Source organism: Hypomesus nipponensis, chromosome 3 (assembly GCF_054491055.1).
Source record: "Hypomesus nipponensis isolate SF chromosome 3, ASM5449105v1, whole genome shotgun sequence".
NCBI lineage: Eukaryota > Metazoa > Chordata > Actinopteri > Osmeriformes > Osmeridae > Hypomesus > Hypomesus nipponensis.
The window spans coordinates 16748885-16766858 of NC_140363.1; the positions used below are offsets into that span (position 1 = coordinate 16748885).

At 48.3% G+C, this 17974-nt stretch overlaps 1 protein-coding gene across 10 annotated transcripts; it reads left to right on the plus strand.

Annotated features, from left to right (window-relative positions):
- Positions 1-191: 191 nt before the first annotated feature.
- klc1a (kinesin light chain 1a) lies at positions 192-17332 on the plus strand. Of its 10 annotated transcripts, none has more exons than XM_084680352.1 (17): positions 230-282; positions 370-686; positions 3401-3668; positions 3791-4021; positions 4189-4267; positions 6191-6416; positions 6615-6702; positions 7258-7359; positions 9087-9260; positions 9501-9600; positions 9910-9962; positions 10360-10427; positions 10540-10648; positions 11244-11405; positions 15203-15333; positions 16564-16630; positions 17106-17332. In XM_084680352.1, the coding sequence occupies exons 3-17, from the start codon at positions 3402-3404 to the stop codon at positions 17169-17171; spliced, it is 1923 nt and encodes a 640-aa protein (XP_084536478.1). In that variant the 5' UTR covers positions 230-282; positions 370-686; position 3401; the 3' UTR covers positions 17172-17332. The 10 variants fall into 10 exon arrangements, with proteins under 10 accessions (XP_084536437.1, XP_084536462.1, XP_084536478.1 ...); XM_084680327.1 differs by having other exon boundaries at positions 370-507; positions 606-686; positions 16564-17332; XM_084680301.1 differs by having other exon boundaries at positions 16564-17332.
- Positions 17333-17974: the final 642 nt, after the last annotated feature.

The following is a 17974-nucleotide window of genomic DNA, read 5'->3' on the forward strand; positions in this document are numbered from 1 at the left end:
TAATATTGCATGGTAAACGGTCTGTGTAGAGCATTATTTTCCACATTTATGTTTAGGGATTACACGTTGAATGTTTTTTGTGAATTTAAAGGGCTTTGCTGTAACTGAGCAAAATACACTGGATGTCAAACCACCCCAATATTATTGTTACTTCTCCTTTAATCTGAGTTGGATGACATCATTCTAGGAAGAGTGGTCGGGGCGCGAGGTAACGCCATTTTCGCTCAGCAGTCGGTAAACTGCAGATGGACCGACGAAGTGTCTGAAGTGTCATCTTTGTAGGTAGTGAGTCTATAAAAAATAACCATAAATTGTGTCTGATCATGTAACAACGTAGAATACGATAACGATTTCGTTTATCACTTTCAGTTTGTAATCTGATAGCAAGGTATGCAGTATTCGTTGTTGATGCGGTCAGCGATAACAAGCAATCAAAGCTTCCTTGACAGCTAGCCTATCTGGGCTACAGTCAGTCAGTATTCCCCGGACTGGAGCGGAAGATAGGAAGTAGGAACGTTTCTCGCTATGAATATTTGTTTTGGGATCCAAGTTCATACTTAAAACTAAATTTTAATTCACCAAATATTGCTTGAATTCCGTTTTAGTGTAAGGACTGGAAACTGGAATTAAGTCTGTATAGCTTGCTGGTAGCAGTCTGTTGTTGGCAACGGATGTCCTATTGAACGGTAAGGCAATGCTACTTGCTGTGTCGTGTGTCTAGACTACATTAAGAGACCGTATGTGTAACATTAGCTAACTACGTTGTGGTTTGGTGTACACAATCCTAGCGTACTTGCTGGTAAATACAATTATCATTTGCGACTCCACACCTGTGAAAGTTTACTTGTAAAAGTGCAGTAGGGAACTGCGTACTTGAACTTATAGGCTATCTATCTAGCCTTACGTCTTCGAATGATGCGTTCAGCTACTATTTCTGTGTGGTCAAGCTGAGGCAGATCCTTACTGGAAGTGGGATGGTGAGGAAATCGATTCGTAAGCTAATCAACATAGTTAAATAGCTAGCCAGCCTCAGTCCCTCTGATGTCATTTCATAGTTTCATAGACATCAAGTAATGTGTATGATTTCATTGGCTTTTTGCCTTTTTAAAACGATTGGCATTCATTGATATTCAGGACAGGATGAGGTCTGTGACGACATGAAAGCTGCCAGTGTCGAACTGGAAGATTCAGGCTCTGTCCAGCGGCCAGGGACACTAGAGGCCCAGTGTACTGAGCTCACAGCTGGGAACTTGATACGCAGACTCTGCCGCAAGGTGTATGAATGAATGTATTAGTCTGTTATTGTAAATGAACTCACATGATTGCATAGATGTAGCCTTTAATACCAAACAGATGTATCATGTGTAGTAATGTCAAACTTCAGATGACTTCTCCCATTATTCTCCTTAGTTTACCCAATGGGATACTGATGCTTGTTGGTCATGTTGTCAAGTGGGTTTCGCAATGCTTGGTAGCTTAAAACTACCTATCAGAGAAAAGGCATCTTGTATGTTTTTAACGAAGGTGAGCTAAAACTGTGAGTATTAGAGAACACAGTGGGGTTGATTTTAAAGTTAATAATGTCTGACTTTAATGTCACTTTCGAAGAGCCAGCCAATGCAGTTGACAAGACTTATTAGCTTGTGTCTCTTTTTGTCTGTCTCTGTATCCGGGGCTGGTGTGTGTTTTCAGCTAGCCGTGCTCTAGTCTACACACTGCTTTTAAAGAGAATAGTATTAGACTTCTCTGTCTTCAGTATCAATCATATATCTTGTTACGGCGCAAAGACCATGAAGACTCTGTCCTTGGACCTAGTTGATGTCTAGTTGATTTCAGTCTGGGGCCTGTAGCATGCTGGGGTATCTTGGAGTCACGACCAAGGGCATTCACTTCAGACTCTCTCTATTGAGTCAGAGTTCATTAGTGTCCACATTACTGACCAACCCTGTGAGAACAGCCCCACCAGCTACATCCACATGAAAGAAAGTCAATCAGCTCAAATAACTAGTGCTTGTTTCCACTTGTAGTTTTTGTTGTTTTTCCTGTGTTAGGTAATTACACTTAGGTTGTATTCATCATTCTTTGATGGGGGACTTGATTGACTACGACTTGTTAGGTTTGTCAGGTTCGGGCTGGGAGTGTATTCAGGTTAGTCTTGTAATGTTGGTTAGGCAAATTTTGTCAAACCTTTTTAAAGTAGTAGGATATTTCTTTCCTTGTTGTCATGCAAATCCCCCATTCATTTCTTATTTTGCAATAAGTTTTGCCTAACCCCTGTTACTTCATCTACAGCCGTTCCAATTTCTTATTTCAGTACAACAATAACCTGAATCTTTACTATAAATTGTGCCTTTCCTTTGAGGGAACCACCTCCCTAAAGCATTGCTGTAAACCCCATATTTAAATTCCAAATGGTAATCTCAAAATACCTCACTTTCACTCCCTATGGAGGACTATTTCAGGTTTCATCTGAAGAGAGAAATGAAAATAGTTAAACTGGAAGTAAAGAAAAATAAAGATGTTGTTTCAGTTTCCCCATAATCAGCTTGGTGCGTTTCATGTTGTTGTGAGTGCTAGGGGGAGTGTATGTACCCTACAGCCTTGTCTGTCTATTTGTTCTTGTACCAGCACAGTTGTAGCCTGTTACTGGTTTGCCCCAAATGCCCTTGTACCATCACATGCCAGACAAGGCCTAAAGGATGCTTGCTGAGTCACGTGGTGTATGTATTTGGGGGGTAGTTTCAACCTTAAACGTTTTTGTAAATGTTTTAAATTGTAGCCGTGAAAGCAAACAGTTTGGCTCCCGTGGTGTTGTCGAACATGTTTGATAAGCACAACTCAAGTGAACAGATGTGTTGGGAGGACCCAATAACGTTTGAGCTACGCAAGTGGGCTGCAAAGTGTAATAGGTCGGCAATGACCTATCAGGATTTCTGTGCTCTGAATGAAGAGATGCATTGTGGTCCGTCTAGTCTGGTCCTTCACATAGCGGTGAGAGTGTTGCTTATTTCCTCTGACTGGCTGAGTGCGCAGGCAGAGGGCTAGACCAGCCTGCTGCGGCATGTTCATAGGAAGGCCTCTGGCTCATGTAATCCTCTTATGTGACCTCACCTGGAATGAAATGAATATCAGAAGAGACAGGAAGGGAAAATACAGGATATGGGGAGAGTGGAGGAGGTGAAGAGTATTGCAGAAAGGGAGTGAGACAGGAAATGGCCCCTCTGGTGAAAGACTTGAGCAGCGGCCTAGGGCCTGCTGTATTCACAGGAAGGACATAGTCTGAAACTGAAGTAACCACATGACGGCTCAGGCATCTGGGCCTCACGTGATCATTATTGAGGATCCTAGACGGTCTGTGACTCCCTGTCCTGTCTGCTGTCTGTCTCCGGACCCATTCCAGGATGCGTGGGAACATGTCCACCCTGGTGTGTGTGAAAGACGAGGAGGACCCTGGCGAGAAGCTGTCCCAGGATGAGATCATCTCGCGGACCAAGCAGGTGATCCAGGGCCTGGATGCCCTGAAGCAGGAGCACCACTCCATCCTGGAGGGCCTGCTGGGAACCCTGCGCTGCTTGAAGCAGGACGAGGAGGGAGTCCTGATGGAGGAGAAGTCCCACATGATCCGCAAGTCCCTGGAGATGCTGGAGCTGGGCCTGAGCGAGGCACAGGTCAGCACACACACACACACACAACTACAAACACGCCTACACACACACAGCCACAAACACACCTACACACAACATGCCTACACATGTACACACTTACACCCCCCCCCCCCCGACCTCCCCAGGTGATGATGGCGCTGTCGGGCCACCTGAGCTCTGTGGAGTCTGAGAAGCAGAAGCTGCGGGCCCAGGTGAGGCGTCTGTGCCAGGAGAACCAGTGGCTGAGGGACGAGCTGGCGGGCACCCAGCAGAAACTGCAGAAGAGTGAGCAGAGCGTGGCCCAGCTGGAGGAGGAGAAGAAGCACCTGGAGTTCATGAACCAGCTCAAGAAGTACGACGAAGACCTGTCCCCCTCGGTGAGTCCTGGCTCCGCCCCCTCACCCCCCAGCCTCCTCAGGGTCCTGGCTCCGCCCCCCTCCCTACTCCACCTGCTGAGGCTCCTGGCTCCGCCCCCCTCCCTACTCCACCTGCTGAGGGTCCAGTGATTAACCCTGCTCTCTGTGTCTCTCTTCCTGCCTCGTAGGAGGACCGGGACTCAGACTCCAGTAAAGAGACTCTGGATGATCTGTTCCCTGACGACCATGACGACCAGCCCCCAGGCAGTGAGTGTCTTATCCCTGGACTTGCTGTGCCTGCTTACTCAACCCTTTCCTCAACACACACACACACATGAACACTTGATACCGTGTCCCCTCCTGGTACAATCTCTAACCCTCCCATCCTTTTGCACATCTTGGCCATCTTCCATCTTTTTCCTGACCAGATTCCCTTAACCTCCATTCCCCAGCACAGCAGCTAAGCTAGCTTTAAATACAGTAAGCTTAAGTGATATCAGCCAGAGCAGTCCTGGAACCGTGCCAAATGGAAATAGACCCAGTTAGTCCGAACATGCTCCTTCCACCGGGTCGAGAGCAGGAGGGGCTTGCTGGAGAGACTGAACATAAAGATGTAGGAGCAAAATGAAAGATGATTCATGCCAGGGGTCGTATATATACATACATTATTATATGGCAACGACAGTAGAGCGTTCTGATTGGCTAATGGGTAGTCATGCCAGCCGCGTATTGACCTCATGGCCGGCCTGCGGTCCGATACGGATACTTATTGGCCTCCTCTGATGTCATCTTCAAAATGAGCGAGATCGAGGAGTTTTACTATGAAGACATCGACAGCAACGAGGAAATTATTAACTTTCTAAAAGCGCAGAAAAGTGTGAACACGGAGAGAAAGACGACATGCGCTAGGCAGATTGCTAGGTTTGGTTGCTTAGATTTCAGATTGGTTGCCATAGGCAACAGCTGAAACACACCGTGAGAAGACTTGAGAGCTGAACAAAATGCATGTTTTAAATGAAAAGAGCTAAAAATGCCATATAATAAACAACTTACTAACCTCGACCGTTTGGCTTTGCCATATCGACCAAGCAAAAGCGTGCGGTTGAAGCCTCAGTTTGATATTTCCCGGCATGACCTCACTCTTGGTTAGTTAGTAGTTAATACAGTATCCTGATCTGATAAAGAAAGCACTGTAGGTAATTACATTTTAAAAAGCCTCAGTTCATCTGGCGTTATTAGAATATTGCTTCCTCAGCGACTTAACGAGATACAGTTACAGATAGAGGGAAAGCAAGCGTGCGGGGGAGTATCCTGTGGTTGCATTGTTCTGTACTACTTTCATTTAAATCAGCATTTCTGTCTGATTTTGGTCTAATCAGTGGGCCTTTTGAGAAGGGTGGAGAGGGAGAGTGAAGGAGAGGAGGAAGGGATCAGAGGGATGCGTGGGTACTAGCAGGAAGCTATATACAGAGCGGGGGAGGCTCGCATCATCAAACGGCGCCGCTGTTTTCCTCTCCTGAGTCTGACTGAGCGCGCTCACTGTAAGCCCGTCTCTGAGCGCAGAGCTGGGCTGAGGTGGGGAGGTCAGAGGAGGGCCTTGAAGGGGATTAGACTTGGCACCTGTTCATGTTGTGTTACCTGACATGCTGTTCAGTCCTCTTTAGATATTAAACTCGTTTTCAATTTGAAGACCGGCCATCGTCATATGCCGTCGTCATTTTAAGCGGAAGACAGCGTGTGATCATGGAATGTTTTTCTTAGAGTACGACAGTGTCTGATCCGAAAGTCAGCTAGTGCCTTCTAGAATAGTCTTCGCTGGTCGCCTGGCGAGAGCGCTTTGAGCACCTGGCAGCGGCTCTCTGCATGGCGTTCTCCGGCACTTCCTGTATGGTAGGGAGGGTTATTACTGTAGAGCACCACTCCTTCATTTACCCAGCAGCCCCTGGCCCTGCTTCAGAGTAAATATAGACTGTTGGGCTTTTAATGAGAAACCCAATCAGGTGGTTTCCTGACCTCTCCCTCAAACACCCACACAGCCTCATAGCATGGTATGTGAGGAGGAGGGGGGGGGGAGGAGGCAAAACAATCGGAACCAATCCCACATGCATGTATCTGTGGTGTTGATACCACAGCAGCAGTCTCTCCTGTGTGTGATGTGATTGGTTCTCCTCCCCGGCTCCGTGTCTCCAGTCCAGCAGCCTCACAGCAGCGCGGCGGCCGCCGCCCAGCAGGGGGGCTACGAGATCCCGGCGCGCCTCAGGACCCTCCACAACCTGGTGATCCAGTACGCCTCCCAGGGCAGGTACGAGGTGGCCGTGCCCCTCTGCAAGCAGGCCCTGGAGGACCTGGAGAAGACCTCCGGACACGACCATCCCGACGTGGCCACCATGCTCAACATCCTGGCCCTGGTCTACAGGTACGATATCAGGCCCCCCCCCGCGCGCTACGGTCTCAGGACCCGTTGAGAACCCTGGTGCCCGGCCCCAGTGCTGTCAGACGTGGCTCACAGGAGACCTGCTGGAGGTCTGTAGAGGCCTCGCCTGTAGGTGTTTGTGTTGTGGAGACGGCAGTAACAGGCCCCATGGCTCTCTTCCCCTCCCCCCCTGTCTTCCAGGGACCAAAACAAGTACAAAGAGGCGGCCAACCTGCTGAACGACGCTCTGTCCATCAGGGAGAAGACCCTGGGCAGGGACCACCCAGCCGTAAGTGTCATTCCTAGCAACCCCCCTCCTCTCGGCACGACAGCGACGAGACCCCAGGTCTGCTAACTGTGTTAACCCCAACAGGCTACTGTGTCTACTGTGAGCAGACCTCCGTACCCCACAGTGCAGAGCAGAGGTTAGCCGCCCCCCCCCCCCCCCCCCTTCCTCATGTCGCTCCTGCCTGTCACACGGAGGACAGCTCTTCCCGACCCCGACCCCCCCCAGTCAAAATCAACGAACAGAAGCGCATGTGATCCCCTCCCTTGAGGGAAGCCCTGAGTGCACGTGGTGGAGATTCATCCCGCTGATTGGGACGTAATCGCAGCCCAGTAATCACTTTGTGTTTCCTCTTGTCTCCGTGTCTCGCTCTGTCACAGAAAATTGTTTCACCATTCCGGATCAATTGCACTCTGCTGCTGTGGTACAATCCTGTGGTCACGTCCTGTACACTCGGGCAAGGGTGATTGAACTCAGACCAGAGCTTGTCTGCTCTGAATTAAATAGTGTGTTCACGTGTGTGTCTGTGTGTGTGGTGTGTGTGTGTGTGTGTCTCAGGTTGCTGCCACCCTCAACAACCTGGCCGTGCTGTATGGGAAGAGAGGGAAGTACAAGGAGGCGGAGCCTTTGTGTAAGAGAGCTCTGGAGATCCGGGAGAAGGTGGGTCAAGGGTCAGGAGTCATCACAGGGGATTGTGGGTAGGAAACGGGGGACACGCTTTGTTGTTCAGACTTCTCCTTTCTGCACTTTTTAGGAGTGGAAACTCCTAACTTTGTCACTTTGAATACATATTTCCCCTTGGAAACAGTGTTCTCCAATAGTTTACTATTGTTCAAACAGCCACTGACTGGGGAGAGTGGAGTCCTAGAGGGTTTCATTATTTCCGACTCTGTAATGGGATGCTGAATAATAAGCTTGGATGTACTGAAAGCACACTCTGGATTTATCCCTCTCTCATTCCGTGTTGCTTCTTCCTCACGCTTCCTCTCCTCCCCTCTGCTGAGAGCGAGTTGTTGCTCAAAGCCGGGACGTTTTATTAATACACATCCTCAGTTCAAATGACACAGCTCAGAGTTAAGCTGAAGGATTTGCCACCGAGCTCTCAGGGAGAGGTGGAGGAAGAAAGCGTTGCTTGCTGAATCAGGAGTTTTTCTTTTTTCCTGCAGTTCTTTCTTTTTATAGCCCAAGATTTCCCTGGTGTGTGTGCTGTACTTGTCGTGGGTTTATCCTGAGGGATGAAGATTAGAGAGGAGGAGGACTAGGACGACTAATGCTGTGCTCACACCAAACGCCAAGCCAGTTATTCGTTGAAATGAAGCAAATTTTCGCTTCGTGTTCATTTGCGCGAATCGCTAGGAGCCAACCGTTTAATTTTTTTGGTCAACCATGTCCGAAATGACTACTACAAATGGATATGAAGTAGTGTCGTAAAGCACAACATCCCCACGCAGCTATAATACTCATAAAATGTCAGTGACATCTCAACATTGATCATCTTTCGCAAGTTTCAAAGCAAACTTTCAACTTTCCCAGTGTCTGTAAAACTTCAGACTTCAGAATAATCTCCCATCAGGTCTCACAGTCGATATTTGTCCCAGACCCTGCAAGCCTATGTCCCCTGGAATCCGTCGATGCTAATGATGCTTAAAGTAAACATGTCAGATCCACTCATAGAGGAAGTAAGGGAGGGATGAGCTAAGAGGCTCATCGACAGAGCAGCCGCGACAGCTTTGAAACCCAAACGGCTATTGATCGTGTACGCAGTGAGGCGGAGAGTGCCACAGTGTCACTCCGCATCAGGAGGCTTCCCACATGCAGGGCTCCCACAGCCAGACTGCTCTGAGGAGGAGAGGCCTTCTCCACTAACGAGCACTAACCCTCTCAGCTGGCTCTCTCGCTCTCGCTCTACCTCTACACCTCTCTCGCTCTACCTCTACACCTCTCTCGCTCTACCTCTACCTCTCTCTACCTCTACACCCCTCTCTCTCTCTCTCTCTCTCTCTCTCTCTCTCTCTCTCTCTCTCTCTCTCTCCCCTCTCTCTCTCTCTCTTTATCTCTCTCTCTCTCTCTCTCTCTCTCTCTCTCTCTCTCTCTCTCTCTCTCTCTCTCTCTGTGTCTTCGTCAGTCAGACGAAGACAGAGTGAGCCCTCAGTGGGGCTCCACAGTGCATCTCTAATGAGCCTGCACCCCATCCAGTCTCACGCCCACACGACAACTCCCACTCTCTCTAAACCCAAACTAATGCCTCTCTCCTTGGGATAAACTCTTCTCACGTTAACAGCTCGCATAGGACTTGTCATGCGTCGCCCCTCGCTGTTATTGCTGTGTGTTTGGCCTGTGTCTGTGGTATTGTCTCACTGTGCCGCCCCCCTCTCCTCCCCATGCAGGTTCTGGGTAAGGACCACCCTGATGTGGCCAAGCAGCTGAACAACCTGGCTCTGCTGTGTCAGAACCAGGGAAAGTACGAGGAGGTGGAGTACTATTACCAGCGAGCGCTGGAGATCTACCAGACCAAACTGGGTCCCGACGACCCCAACGTTGCCAAGACCAAAAACAACCTGGTGAGGGATGGGCTTTAGCTGTTAGCTTTAGCTGGATGGGCTTTAGCTTTAGCAGTTAGCTTTAGCTGTTAGCTTTAGCTGGATGGCCTTTAGCTTTAGCAGTTAGCTTTAGCTGTTAGCTTTAGCTGGATGGGCTTTAGCTTTAGCAGTTAGCTTTAGCTGTTAGGTTTTGCAGTTAGCTGTGTCGGTATGGACTTTTACAGTAATTGTATAACATTTCCCACTCCTCTCTCCCCGTAGGCGTCTTGTTACCTGAAACAGGGGAAGTTCAAGCAAGCTGAAACTCTGTACAAAGAGATCCTCACCAGAGCACATGAGAGGGAGTTTGGCTCTGTAGATGGTAAGAGACACACGCACAGTGCTCTTAGTCTTTTCCCTCACAAACACACACGCACATGAACATACAGATATGTTCCGGTGCGTATGCAAAGGTTAATGTCCCAGACTGCTTTAATCATCTGAATGGAAATGTTCCTGAAAACAACAGTGACCTTTCGGTTGAATGCTCCAGTGCTCTGCTCTAGACGAGACCAAGCACTTAAAGCACCCCTGCTACCTAGCTGCCCGTCTGCCTGAATGTCATTCAATATCTGCTTGTCCCTGTGTGTGTGTGTGTCTCCTGATTGCGTGTCTGTATCTCTCTCTGCAGATGAGAACAAACCCATCTGGATGCATGCTGAGGAGAGAGAGGAGCTAAGCAAGGTGAGGGGGGGGTGGGCTGGGTGTGCTGGCGTGAGATAAAAAAAGAAAAAAAGGAAACGAAAAGGGAAGTGTCCACTTTCGCAGGATTTAGATGAGGCACTGGGAGTGAACCGCCGCTAATGCCTTGGCTGTACTTGAGGCAACGCATAGGAGAAGTCACGCCATAAAAGGTTTATCGATTTAGGCAAACCGGCAAGTAAATCAAGACCAACTGTAGGGCTGTAGACGTCTTCGCTTTTACATCTTTGTGTTAACGAGGCCTGAAATCGAGTCATTTCCACCTGACACGGTATACTGAGCTCATCTCATTTGAATGGGTTCATGTCCAGTTGTCTAGACTTCAGTAATGAAAGTTGTTCCTTGTGAATGTCGTGCTGATGTTGTGCTTTTTCTCTAGGGAAAGCTGAAGGATGGCTCTCCTTTCGCAGAGTATGGAGGCTGGTACAAGGCCTGCAAAGTAGACAGGTTAGTCGCGGGTCTCACATCCAGGACACTAAGCTTCCTGGACCGCTCGACCATTCCTTAATGCATCGATTCACAAAGTAGTCCCATTATGATTCTTCTTCTCTGCCTCCAGCCCCACAGTCACCACCACCCTGAAGAACCTGGGCGCCCTCTACAGGCGGCAGGGGAAATTTGAAGCCGCAGAGACTTTGGAGGAGGCGGCCCTGCGTTCCAGAAAGCAGGTGTGGTCGCTGGAGATACTGCTGTTACTGGTCAGGCTCTGCTGGTTCTGCTGGTCACCTCGGGGCTCCTTTTCAGCTCTGCTGTCACACTCTACGTTGCATCACAGGCCTGTCGGTCTGGGGCGTTATCAGTTGCATGTATGTGACGACAGAGCTGGCGGGTAGAACAGTGCTGTCTGGCCGAGAGACATAGAGAGAGAGCTCACCGTTCTAGCAGGTTCCATTTCGACTTGAATTATTCATCCGTTGGGTTCAGTTGAACAGGAGTTTGTGTTTCAGAATGTACTCGAATGTACAGTACAGTTAGATCTTATCCAGGGGGTATAGACTGACACTGTAGATGCTGGCAGGCCACAATTACGTGTGTTCGTGAGTACATTTACATTCAGTCATATAGCAGACGCTCTTACACAGAGTGACTTACAGTAAGTACAGGGACATTCCCCCCCCGAGGCAAGTAGGGTGAAGTGCCTTGCCCAAGGACACAACGTCATTTGTCACGGCCGGGAATCCAACTGGCAAGCCTCTGATTGGTAGCACGATTCCCTAACTGCTCAGCCATCTGACTCCTCAAACGTGTGTGTGTGTGTTTCAGGGCCTGGACACGGTGCACAAGCAGCGGGTGGCGGAGGTCCTGAGCGAGCCGGAGGTGCGAGAGAAGCAGCGCAGCCGCGAGAGCCTCGTGTCCGACACGGTCAAGTACGAGAGCGGCCCTGACGGCGGCGAGGAAGTGAGTATGGGCGTGGAGTGGAACGGGGTAAGTACAGGACACAGCCCAGACCTCAGGGGTAGACAGACCACACACACACACACACACACACGCCTCCTCGACAGAAGCCACTCCATCTGCTTTAACACAGTTGGATTGTTTTATTATTCAATATATTCGATATAATGGGACTACAAATCTTTTGTGACTTGATTGTGGTGTACATCAATCTCCAGATTATAAATTGATTACCGTTCGATGGAGACAAATCAAAGAAAAAGCAGATCTATTTATCTCATAATGGAGTTTGAGTGAACGGTGGCTTCTGTCGTGGAGGATCTCTCTCCGTCCAGGTCTGTTAGTTAGACTTCCAGTACAGGAAGTCCCTGACATCATCATCCTGACTGTGTGGGACCCAAGTGGGAGCTGTTCAGTCATCCCACTTGGTTTCGAGGTTCCATTCCTGGTGCTAATTGACTGGGAGACCCCTGCTCCAACGCTTCCAGCTGGTTACTGCTTGTTCACCTCCCTAACGCAGGATCACACAAACACTGCTGGTTTAACTGCCATAAATATGATTTCCAAGCTGATGGCTGTCCTTTCCTGACACTTACTAGATGACCCTCTGCAGATAACTCTGCCTCTGATCTATCATATCAACCATCCTTTAACTTGCTGTACAGAAAACCCTCAACTCACACATATAGCAACTGTGTGCTATTCCCACGCCCCTGCAGTAAAGCCTTGTTGATCACAGCTCAAATAAATCACATTACATCAAAACACCCTCTGCTGTGGTTTGCTGTTTAGAATAGTCCTGCTCCCATAGCAACAGCAGCCGTAGTAGCTTGAGACAACCAATCAGCATGTGTTGCTGGGTCTCTGCTGCCCTGGGCTGTAGCTGCGGTAGGCTTGGCTTTGCCCCGGTCTGACGCTGTTAGTACACATCCTGTAGCACAGCCCCTCTCAATTACACAGGAACCAACCTGTTTGTTCACCTGCCCTGCAATGTAAACAAGCCATATCTCCTCAACATCCATCTCTCCATCTCTCTGACTGACTTGGGCTCTGTGCTGTACTCCGTCTGTGTCTTGTGAAAACCTTCATATGTGTTTGTGTGCTGGTGGTGTGTTTACTGGGCTACATGTGTGTCTCCTGTCAGCTTCCATCTGTGTTGATGCATGGAGGAGGTGTGTGTGTGTGTGTGTGTGCCAAGTGTTCTCCCAACACAGATACCTTCAACACACACGAGCACGGACGACGTAGAAAACAGGCTTTGTTTACGGTCCAGTTGTCCTGTCTGCCTGCTGTGTCCGGTGCTTGGTGCAGCTGGAGGGAGGGGGTGGCCAAGATGAACTCTCCCCAGCCCTCTGGCTGCTCTCCTGGGGCTGCTACCTGGACTCTCCCCCCTCCCTGTGCATGCCACTGTCAACTAATCTGTCTCTCCTCCGTGTGTGTTGCAACCACAAGTGTGTGCCTTACTGTAAACATACTGAGGTGACAGTCCCTCCCAGACACAGTATCTCTCCAAGGCTCGTCGCTCGCCCCTTTTTCTGCTCCTGTCCCTGTTTTCCCCCTCTCTCTCTCAAAGTGTCATCCTCTATAGCTTCCTTTGTCCTCTGTTGTTGTTTTGTTTCCGGAGCTTTCTCTTGGTTTGCCCACGGCAAGAGTGTGTGGTTCTGGACTAGGCAGTGGAAAATAACCCATGGCTTGACTGACGAGATTCTATGATAGCAACCAGACTGTGTTAGAACACACTGGCCCCAGACAGGAAACTGGGCTTGGGTTTCTGACGACGTGGCTTTATTTGTGATAGATTTTTGTTGTAAAAAAAAAAAATATATAAATAAAATAGAATGTGTCTGTTGAATTAGTCAAGGCTGTTTAATCGTTTGTGTGATAAACTTTCAAATTTGCCAGTCAGTCCCTCATACTGGCCAGAAATACTAAACTTGCTGCTGTTTTGGATAAAACCTCATAAAGTTACAACAATTCGAGGGCTTGTAGTTCGTTTAGCTCCAGTCCCCTCTGTCTTCCTTGATTAGGTCGTATTAGAGAATTTATCGGAAAAGACAAATAAATGGCATAACGCTTTGCTTTCAGTCATTAATGCAGGAGTATTCTAGATTTGTTTCATTTGACAATTGAGTTATGCCAACGTTTTCTGCTATTATAATTAATTGCTGAAATTACTGTTGATAACTTGGAGCACAGCACCAGAGCCTTATTTGGAGAAATACTGTCTCTGATGGGAAAATGTGTGGCTTACTGCATCTGTCTTACTGACTTGGTTTGTTTCTCTTTCATCTCTCTCCACCTCTATCCCTTTGCTTTTTCCCCCCTCCTCTCATCCCTTTCTTAAACCACCCTTTTAATTTCACCCCTTCCATCCACATCAAACATTCTCTATCTCTCTCTCTCTCTCTCTCTCTCTCTCTCTCTCTCTCTCTGTCTCTCTCTCTCTCTCGGTCTCTCTCTCTCTCTCTCTCCATACCCCTGTCTGACTGACAGGCATAACGCCAGATGCCTTGTTGTGGTTCTTTAAACGTGTCTCCTGCATGACGGACACCTGGCCACGCCCCCCTGGCCCCGCCCCTTCCAGCTTTGCGGTTGTGTCCTCTTCTTCACCTTTTCTTCTCCTCCGGGCTTTGGTGGGAACTCAAGCCAGAACCACATCCCTGTCCCCTCCGGTCTGTCACCGGGACCAGGAAGGGACAGGGGGGGCGGGGTGTGTCCAGGCCTGCCTCCTCCTGCCTCCCTGCTCTTCTGCTCCGCTCTTTAAACCACTCTTCTGTCTCTTCCAACCCTCAAGCTGGAGGCTGTGTCTGTCCATCTCTGTGTCTGGACTGTTCTGTAACATGTCCAGCATTTACTATTTGTCTACTATCAGTAACTCACACCGGATAGCTTCATCTCCTCGTAGTGACCTTTAACATGCTATAGATGCTATCATTTGGTGGCATGGTTGTACGCTTCTTGGAGCACCATTGTGGCCCTAGCAGCTACTGTAGAGTTTAATAGTATTCTGCTCCACACGTTCATTTTCTGATGTCAAACAGAACTGTGTTGTGGTCATGACTAGGAGGGCACACCTAAGACTAACAAGCTCAGTGAACTCCTCTAACATGTTACAACATGACAGGTGGGGGGTTGGGGGGGGGGCGTGGATAGAAGGGAAGCGGGGAAGACACCTTGCCCTGTGTGAAATCTGGATTCTCTTCAATCTCCTACTAATCGACTCCTGTGTCCTGTCTGTTTGTGCTTCTGTCTTTCTTAACTTCTAATAAAACGTAACTCTCTGCTTACCCACACCTTGACTGTCGCCTTTTTGTGTTCTGCCTCTCTTTCGCTATGTCGTGTATGTGTGTGTGTGTATGTGTGTGTGTACAATTCTTTGCGGTGGTTGAGGTGGGGTCCGATTTACTCCAGGATTGTAGCGTTGTATCTCCCTCCTGAGGTGAGGTGAGGTGACGTAGACAGGGAGAGGACATGGGTTGGATTACAGTGAACCACAGGAGACGAGACCATATGACCTGAGCGTTTCACTCCCCTGACTAGGAGCATGTCTGGATAGCAGTCTGTTCAGGCTCCTATCTGATCTCAGACTGTGATCAGCCACACGTGCGAAAAACAAAAAACCTTTACTCGCAAACACGACGCACACAGATGGTCTGGAATGTTTTTTGCTGAATCAGATCTTGGTTGTGGGTGGGTGTGTTTAATCCTGCACTTTGCAGATGCATTTGGCTGCATTTTGGATGTGAGTTTGTGTATATTTCTCTGTGTGTGTGTGTGTGTGTGTGTTTGAGAGAGAGTGTGTGTAACATTGTGGCTTCTCTCATCAGGATGGTTCTGGCTCTCTGAAGCGAAGCGGATCCTTCAGTAAACTCCGTGCTTCTATCCGCCGCAGCAGTGAAAAACTGGTGCGCAAGCTGAAAGGCGGCGGCTCAAAGGACACTGATCCTAAAAACCCTGGGTAACTATTCCTGTGACCTATGACCTCCCGACCCTACTCTTTGCACTAAGACCTTCTCGGACACAAATCCACGGTCGGTTTTCTGACTTGAATGTAACGAGAGAAGAGAATACTTGGCTGGTGGTTAAAGGGGTTCAACTCTGATGCTCTGGTTCGCACAACTAAGAAACAACGAGCTGTTGGGACATGGAAGGCGGCTTCCACTTGCACACTCTTGAACTCACGACGCGCGTCGAAGCTAGCGTTCGCACCCCTCTGAGAGGGCTGGATCGTAGGGATTCTAGTTTCAGTTGGCCATCATTCTGTGCCACGTTTTGAGTGTTACTCTGTCGGGTGCTCCTTCTCCCGACGCTGACAATCTGACTTGAGGTGGACGCTGGGACGGATAAGGGGTCGTTCTGATGACCAGAGAACTATACCACTAACTGTCTGCTTTGAGATGCCTGTCTGCTTTTCAGTCTACCAAACCCATTCTCTTTGTGTGTGTTTTTTTACTGGATTTATTTTCTGGACATTTTTTTTAATAGCTATTTTAATTTCCATACAAAGAAATCTGGAACTTTATCTCGTAAATTATTTGTCTGCATGGGCATTCCTGTTTTTATTTTTTGAATGTTTTATACATCTATCTGCCATGTTGTGCTACTATTTAAAATAAACGTTTCCATGGGAATGGCTTCTGCATGCTCTCATCTTTTCGCTGACTTGTCTTCCTTTTGCTGTGGTTTTTCTTCCTGTCACTCCATAGAACAGTTTGCATCAGACGCCAGTAGAGCACGACCCCCGTAGCGACCCCCTTAGCGACCGATAGACCACCTATCTCAAGCTCCTACTCTGATCAGTACAATAGCATTGTACATTAGCATGGACGGTAGAGGGAGGATTGGTTCACGTCCTACGGTGTTCTTAGTGCTGCCAAGGATCAGATCATGTGACCGACTGGGGAAAAGCACAGCAACAAAAACCTCTTCAAAAAACATAATTTCTCCTCATTTAACTTGACGGATTCCGCCTACAGTAGCTCGAGTAACTATATGGTATATGCAGCAATAGTTATGTATTCATTGTGTGTTTAATCTCACTTATTTTGTGAAACTAACCCTTTGTGTAAATATCATTGATGTCATTAACCCCCATACCATCTCCACTGGGCACCCCTCCTCACCCTCACTCCCTCCTCACCCTTCCCCTCACTGCCATCTCCTTTGCATGTCACTGTTCTGGGTGCAGCATGAAGCGAGCCAGCTCACTGGGTGTTCTAAACGTGGCGGAGCAGCCTGCCGGGGACCACCACCAAGTAAGGAGTCCAGCTGTCCCACTTCTCTGGGTCTCCTCTTCCAGGCATCTACCATCCTCTTTTTCCTTTCCTCTCTGTAAGCTTCCACCTACCTCCTTCCTATCTCACTTTCTCTCTGACTCCTCTCCAGTTCCTTCTTTCACGATGCTTGAATTCTCACCTGCTCCCTGGGTTATGGTTGTGGTCAAGCCGGGTTAGATCCATCTCAGACATTGGTCCCTAATATTGTGTGATAACAGTACAGTGTCTCCCACAGACTAACCTGTCGTACCCCATTGTTTGAACTAATTTGTGCAGTAACCTCAAACCACTAAACGGTGTGTATAAAACTGTTCAATGGCGTATAGGGGTTGAACACAAGTAAGACCACTATTTTCACCTGGCTCATACAGTAGGCCCTACCTGACACAAATCCTGCATAGGATTATCACCACCGAACATTCACTCTCAATTAGCTCTCTGCTTCCCTCTGCAGGAGCGAAATAATCGTCTGAGGAAAAGTCGAGACCTGAGTGCCAGCCACACTGACCTGGCGCATTGAAAGTCTGACTCAGAGTGACCACTGGAAAGCGCCGGAAGGGGGGTGACTCCGAGGTCAGATGGTCAGCATCCTCCGTCCGCTGTTAAAGGAAATGTTCTTTTTCCTCTCCAGTACCACCATGTACATAGCTGCTTGTAGTCACCATTTCACCCCCCCCCCCCCCCCCCCCCCGCCAAATACCCTTCTCAACCATACACTACCAATTGTTCATCTGGAATATTTTAGCTGTTCTCCACGCACTTATGGCTTGTTGTCTTAGAGTGTAGTTTAGTGTAATTCTCTACCTACTTTTTATATGTGTAGTATATTGTGGAACATGAATCGTTATGAACAACATTTCTTGTATGTTCACTTTCGGAGTAATTGTGTGTTAGATCTTGTACTGTATATAACTGTGTGCTTTATCTTGATGTCCATATGTGAGGTTGCCTTCATACTTTGTGCGTGTGGTCGCTCGTTTAGGCTTTAGGTCTAGGTGTGAGGATATACTTAACTTGCTCATCACTTGAATTCAATAGGTGGGCTGTATGGCTACTGCAGGAGACCTGATAGATACGATCCATTTTCACTACACGTCCAAATTCATAACCTGTGTATATTGAGAAGCTATTCATTGTTTAATGAAGGTATATGTTTACATTTGGAGGTTTGTAGATTATGATTTTCCTACGCTGCTCTAAGGATGTTTTTAAATCTTGGCTTGGCATTCTAGGCCTTGAAACTGGTAGTTGTGTCCTCTTGTGGTTATGTTACTGCAAGCGAACAGACTGCTAAGATGAAACAGAATCTATGTATAGGCACGT

Excerpts from the sequence above, each read along its gene's own strand:
- klc1a (XM_084680311.1), top strand. The coding sequence starts at position 3,402 with ATGCGTGGGAACATGTCCACCCTGGTGTGTGTGAAAGACGAGGAGGAC. Across the intron at positions 6,417-6,614 it reads ATCCTGGCCCTGGTCTACAG|GGACCAAAACAAGTACAAAG; the intron begins GTACGATATCAG and ends CCTGTCTTCCAG. Across the intron at positions 9,963-10,359 it reads AGAGAGAGGAGCTAAGCAAG|GGAAAGCTGAAGGATGGCTC; the intron begins GTGAGGGGGGGG and ends CTTTTTCTCTAG.